Here is a 6,648-nt window from a genome sequence, read left to right as displayed (position 1 = left end):
CCTTCACTGTGCACATCTGTTGGAGGAGTCGGCAGGAGTCATCCTATGCATAAGGAATACAGCAAGAGTTCAAGCACGCATTCAGCAGATGGGTTCTAGTATTTCTGCATTTTGAGATCATTTGGCAGCATTAGACCATGATTACTGCCACATGAATGATTACCCAAAGGAACACAAGCTCTATGTGTTAAAAAAGTCAGAGTAAACAGTGAGTTCAACCCTAGTTTGCTCATTCTAATCTTGAGCAAATTTATAAGTAATCTGCTGCCTCAGCAGGAAGAGGGAGGCGATATTGGCTGATTTAATCCACGTGCTTTTGTTCTACAGCTTATAAATAACCTCAGGTTTGCAGGTCCCAATTCAAACTCTTCTGACACTTGACACTCCTTCCTCAGCCCACCATGGAGTTCTTGGGATGGCCCACAGTCCTCTTGCTGGTCTGCATCTCATGCCTTCTCATTGCTGCATGGAGAAGTACATCACAAAGAGGGAAGGAGCCTCCTGGTCCCACACCAATCCCCATAATTGGAAATGCTTTTCAGCTGAACCCATGGGACTTGATGGAGAGCTTTAAGGAGGTAAGACTGTCTCTTTCTTTCTTTGCATTGCCTGTAGAACAAAGCCCAGTCCAGGCAGTCTCAGCTTAATTCACAGCTTCTGCATGTTTGCTTTTGATGTATTACGCTGCCTATTGCAATAACAGTACTGATGTTGAGACCTGCACTGGCCTCATGCCAGTACTGCAGTATACAGTAGATTTTGAGACAAGGTACTGATGCTTTCACCATATCCACCACAACCTCTTTGTGCCCATCTCTTCATTGCTCTGGCAAAAGAGCGCAGCCCTGATTTATGAAGGACCTTGCTCTATTTCCTTGCCTCAGCTCCCTGGCAAGTAGGTATGATCTCTGGGGAGGGGAATTTGTGAGTACAAGGGCCAAACAAAGGAATTTGAAGGTGAATGGCACCGCCTGTTCCCTCCCGTAGATACTGTCATGCATCTGTCAAAAAAAAAAAAAAGCCTGTGCTTCAGTGCCTGTGAGAGAATAGGCAGAGTAAGTTTGGCTGTGGAGCCTGTTCCTGGGGGTACTGTGATGGGATGGTGGTAGATGGATGGGAAAGGGCTGAGGAATTACTTGCTTTCCAGAGATCTTATTCACCAGGTGAAGCCTGCAAACTTAATTTTCCATGATTAACATTCAGATGTAGATGGCGTTCCTTGTGTTCTTCCTTCCTACAGCTCAGCAAAAAGTACGGCCCTATCTTCACAATACATTTAGGCCCCAAAAAGGTTGTGGTGCTCTATGGCTACGACGTTGTGAAAGAAGCCCTAATTGATAATGGAGAAGCCTTCAGTGGGAGAGGAGTACTGCCTATGATTGAAAAACTCTTCAAAGGCATAGGTACGTCCCAGGTAACACTGCCATACAGAACTGATCATGTCATTGGTACAGGAATCCACCCGTAAGGGCAGTGGTGTAGTGACTGGTGGACTTCAAGTACTCCATTTACACATAAAAGTTAGGAATAAAGTATTAAAAGCCCAACTCATTCCTTGGACCTAGCAGTAGGTTGAAGCCCTGGAGAACTACTCAAGGTCCTAGGCTGGCTTCAGCGAGTTCCTTTCTAGTTTCAGCACCTTCAAATTCTGGCTAAAATTTCATTGACAAAAGGTGCCGCTAAGATCTTACTGTTATTCTTCCATTTCTGAAAATACTGGCCAAGTCCCTATAGCCCAGATGCTATCAAATGGAAATTCCAGAATACAACACTGACAAGCAAATAAAGGCTGTCCTAGTTAAGGGTCATACTCAATACTAGGCTCTGGGCTCATTTGCCACAACAGTTCCCAGTAGACTGTTTATCCAGGCAAATGGTTATTCCATGGTACTATTTTTTATTTCCTCAGTGTATTCAGTGATGATACGATGCGTGAAGGTGCATCACTGAGCATTTGGGAATTTGTCTTAGCCATCTGCTTGTGGCCAAGTTGACTTTAGTACTAATGGTCGCTTTTTATTGACAGCCCGGTGTCATTTCTCTTATTCTGGAAATAAACAGCGGTGCCCAGGTCAGATTGATCAATTTGTCACCTCCATAACTGCAGGAATGTTAGGGTTTGGGGCATACAGCAATTGTGGTAGATATTTATTCCAGAAGGAGATGGAAGAAGAAAGTTTACTTCCTCATGGAGTCTTTGTTATTTTTTCTTATGACAGGCATTGTGACCAGCAATGGGGAGACCTGGAGGCAACTGCGAAGATTCGCCCTCACCACCCTGCGTGATTTTGGAATGGGGAAGAAGGGCATTGAGGAGCGAATCCAGGAGGAAGCTCGTTTTCTGGTGGAGAGGATCAGGAACACACATGGTAGGACATGGATGTGTGTCTGCTGGGAAATCCTGCATATCTGCAACAAGACAGTGACTGTTGTGCCACTGATTCATCAAAACTTTGACCCAGGAAGTGAGCATACAGCTCCAGTTTCTGCTTTTTTAACCTATATATGCATTTCTGGTAGGATGTAAACTACTATTTCTTTTAAGAACCTCCCCTGAGAGGGGACACTTACAGAATTCAGACAGGAAAAAATCAGTTATTTACAAGTAGAGAATAACCAACTGGATAAACCTCTCACTATCTTCTTAAAGGACTGCACAAATCTGGGTCTCAAGTGAATGCAAAACTTCCTTGGAGCTATAAGGGAAAGAGATGGTGATTAAAGTACTGAAAGCAAGTAACCTTCTTGTTGTTGCCGTTGCAGAGAAACCTTTCAACCCTGGTAAGTTCTTAATCCATGCTGTTTCCAACATCATCTGCTCCATTGTATTTGGGGATCGGTTTGACTATGAGGACACGAAATTTCTGGATTTAATTGAGATGCTGGAAGAAAACAACAAGTACCAGAGCAAAATACAAACACAGGTGTGTGCAAGTTCATTTCATTAATAATGTATTAATGGTTTAGGTTATTAACATTATATTCATTCACGTTACTCATTTATCATTGGTATACTATTTCATATTATGGAAATCTCATCATATGTCCAAAGCAGAACAGTATTCAAGAAAAGTCGCTCCTTGAATATAAAGAAACCACAATGCAAAAGAGTTTACTGCTTCTCATACTAACAGTTAGAGGATAAAATGATTGCAAGCATATCAACCAAAATAAGCATTTCCCTACTTTTATTATTGCAGCTCTACAATTTCTTCCCAACCATCTTAGATTCTTTACCTGGACCTCATAAAAAACTAATAAAAAACATTGAGAAAGTTGATGACTTCATTTCTGAAATTGTAAGAGCACACCAGGAATCTTTTGATCCCAGCTGTCCTCGAGATTTTATTGATGCTTTTATCAACAAAATGCAACAGGTAATGTGAGTGCTCTTTGGATGATAGGAAAACCACCGTTTGAATCCTTGCATCGTCTCCCCATTGTAGCAGCACACTGGGCTTTTGCAAATACAGAGGGAAGTTTGTTTTTCTTGGCACTTTCGTTCTCTCCCCTCCACTCACTCCCCTTTGAAAGATTTGTAAGCACAGCACTAACAACGGCATACAGCAGTAGCCAAAGCTGGGAAAGCTGTGGACCAACCTCACCAACGTAATTCCATACGCTTTCCATATTATCTCAAATGTCATATAAGAATTGTTATCCTGATGTTCTGGGGAGGGTTGTATTTTTGAAAAGACATTAGGTGAATCTAAAAACATACAGCATAGGCACAAAGGACAAAGGCGTCCTTTGTAGAAAAGCTTCTTATCGTTTTCACTCAAAGAATCCTGCCAAATCTTCCCCCAGGAGAAAGGGAACTCTATTTTCACTGTTGAGTCCTTGACCAGAACCACACTTGACTTGTTCCTTGCGGGAACAGGGACAACCAGCACCACACTGAGATATGGACTTCTGATTCTCCAGAAATACCCAGAGATTGAAGGTAAGAGGAAAGGGAATATTTACTTGAAGATATATTATAGGCCATGGGTCCAAAGTGGACAGTTTGTGTCACTACCACTGGTGGCAACAGTCCCTAATAGCAGAGATGTCCATCAGTCTTAGCTTTACTTCCAGGAGAGAGCCATCAGTACCAAATATGTTCATACGTTCTCGGGAGGGTGAAAAGCAAGCTTTGCTGCTACTGTGAGGAAAGGCTTGCGGAAACATCCACTCAATTTACTTATTCCCTAACAGAGAAAATTCACAAGGAGATTGACCGTGTGGTTGGCCGAGACCGAAGCCCCTGCATGGCAGACAGGAGCCAGTTGCCATACACAGATGCTGTGATCCATGAAATCCAGAGATTCATTGATTTCCTTCCCCTTAACGTTCCACATGCTGTGACCAAAGACACCAAGCTCAGAGACTATTTCATACCCAAGGTCTGTTGCCAGGAGCATGAATAATCTCTTGCAGTGCAATATTAATTATGCTTTACTTAAATTTCAAACACACATGAGAGCAATATGGAGTAATTTGATTTCTAAGAGAGAGTAGTCCTTTTGAAGTGATGGTATACACTAAGTTGCACATTGTTGTAGCTTTCCTTTAATGAACCAGTCTTTTTCTACTTTTTATTTGCAATACAAATAATTATTACTGAATGAACAGCAACTATGTGGAAAGGTAGCTAGCTGGCTCCTAGATTTGAATGGATGCTGTGAAAAAAAGCTTTCTAAGAGTCCCCCAAGACTCCACCACTGGCACTTTTTGCATTTACACCAGCTTTTCTCATGACATTTTAATACTTAATTCTGACAGACAGTGAAGCTCACTGGGATCACCAGCAGTCACCAAAGCAGTGCTTTTCATGCATTCAGCTCTGGGAACTGATCGATGGGGCTTTACTTTGGCATGTCTCCACTTTAACTTTCTTCTCTCTATGCTTATTCAGGACACCATGATATTCCCTTTGCTGTCTCCCATCCTGCAAGACTCCAAGGAATTCCCTGATCCAGAAAAGTTTGACCCAGGACATTTCCTGAATGCAAATGGTACCTTCAGAAAGAGTGACTACTTCATGCCATTTTCTGCAGGTAAAGAGCTCTTTCTATGTCAGGACCTAGACTATCCTCTCCTAGGACCTCTTCAGAGATTTCAGTGGCTCTGTCATCACTGTCTGAACAGTGATGTCTGGAGATCTGCTGGTCACTTCAGGCAGCTCTACCCCATGTACTACAGTTTCAGTTTACCTCCTTTTCTTAACAAGTACCAGAGCTCCTCTGATGCATCCTCCAAGTAAAGGTGCATGAAGTGGGACTTGTAGCCATGCCACTTCTCTCTCCTAGCTAGCCATAAAACAGCAATAGAACAGGAAAAACTGAAACCTTCAAATTGCATTGACCCACCCAGTACTCTCACACTGTTCTGAACGCCGAGACCTTAGTTTAATCCAATTCACTTCCCCAAAAGGATGCAGTGCTGCATGCCCATTCTGAGAAGTCAGAACTTTCATGGCAGAGGGGTTAAAATAAGTTACCAGCAAAAGTACTCTACCATCATTTCCTTTTTTCTTCCCTCATTCTTTCTTTGCAGGAAAACGCATCTGTGCAGGAGAAGGTCTGGCCCGGATGGAGATATTCTTATTTTTAACATCCATCCTGCAGAACTTTACTCTGAGGCCTGTTGTAGATCGCAAGGATGTTGACATTTCTCCCATAGTCACCTCTCTGGCAAATATGCCCCGACCTTATGAGATCTCATTTATTCCACGTTAGACAAGTGAAGACAGCCGGCACCTCTCAAATTGGAATGACAGTCTTCTTGAATGACTGTCACTGCCCACCTTGATGTGACTGGGACTCTCTGATAATTTGCTAAATTCTTTACAGACAGAAGATTTATGCTTTTCTATGTGACCCTAGAAGGACATGCTCCAGCAGAAAACAATTCTCCACAAAGCTTAGACTCCCACACACTGTCCAAAATAGGAACATATCTTGACTATTACTTTTCACTCATTTATAAGAAATCCATTACGGCTTTTAGACACGATCTAGAAAGCCTCCGGTCTCACTAACAACATAGGAAATGGCTGGACTGTACTTACTGGACCTATCAGAATTAAAAGTGCAATTAAGCACTGCTCATTGAGAGTATAGAGTGAAATAATGCTGGGATCTCCATGATGCCTTTTAGAAGGTGAATGTCAGCTTGAATCTTCCCATTACCTTTTTTGAAATATGTAAAAAAGAAAGAAAGAAAGAAAAGAAATCGCTGAAGAAATTTTACAAGCTCCAGATAAAGGGTTTCTATGAGCTAACAAAGACAAATGTACTGATGTAGGACTGGCATTTCCCAGACTGTTCACGTTCTCTGCAGTGTATAGCTTACTGTAATTGCAGTGACAGAGCTGAATCTGTGCTATGTGGAATAATACAGCACTTGAAATGTCACCACAGTGGCATTAATTAATGTTTAGGTAAGCAGCCAAACGTTCATTTCTTTTGCTGTGTTTATAGTCTTGAAATACCATGAGTTGTTTGGTGTTACAAAAAGTTCAAAGCAAAAAATATCACAGAGTGATACAAATGATACAAATGAAAGAAAATACATGAAAATATCATCTACCTTATCAATATTCATAACATGGACCAACTGTTAGAAGTCTACTTGTCCAAAAGAAAAAAAAAGGGAAAGCTCATT

General features: G+C 41.8%; 1 protein-coding gene across 2 annotated transcripts; it reads left to right on the top strand.

Annotated features, from left to right (window-relative positions):
- The first annotated feature begins 366 nt into the window (after positions 1–366).
- LOC100545683 (cytochrome P450 2H1) lies at positions 367–6,212 on the top strand. Of its 2 annotated transcripts, XM_085230146.1 has the most exons (9): positions 367–578; positions 1,241–1,403; positions 2,220–2,369; positions 2,764–2,924; positions 3,201–3,377; positions 3,808–3,943; positions 4,198–4,385; positions 4,898–5,039; positions 5,539–6,212. In XM_085230146.1, exons 1-9 carry the CDS (start codon positions 402–404, stop codon positions 5,718–5,720), a joined length of 1,476 nt encoding a protein of 491 aa, XP_085086272.1. In that variant the 5' UTR covers positions 367–401; the 3' UTR covers positions 5,721–6,212. The 2 variants fall into 2 exon arrangements, with proteins under 2 accessions (XP_085086272.1, XP_085086273.1); XM_085230147.1 differs by lacking the exon at positions 4,898–5,039.
- Positions 6,213–6,648: the final 436 nt, after the last annotated feature.

The sequence above is a fragment of the Meleagris gallopavo genome, chromosome 8 (genome assembly GCF_905368555.1).
Source record: "Meleagris gallopavo chromosome 8, MGAL_WU_HG_1.1, whole genome shotgun sequence".
NCBI lineage: Eukaryota > Metazoa > Chordata > Aves > Galliformes > Phasianidae > Meleagris > Meleagris gallopavo.
This window is presented reverse-complemented; position numbering and strand designations above follow the sequence as displayed.

Bases quoted from the DNA above. Each gene is read 5' to 3' on its own strand.
- LOC100545683 (XM_085230146.1), top strand. From the start codon at position 402: ATGGAGTTCTTGGGATGGCCCACAGTCCTCTTGCTGGTCTGCATCTCA. The intron at 579-1,240 runs GTAAGACTGTCT...TCCTTCCTACAG, and splicing joins TGATGGAGAGCTTTAAGGAG to CTCAGCAAAAAGTACGGCCC. The intron at 3,944-4,197 runs GTAAGAGGAAAG...ATTCCCTAACAG, and splicing joins GAAATACCCAGAGATTGAAG to AGAAAATTCACAAGGAGATT.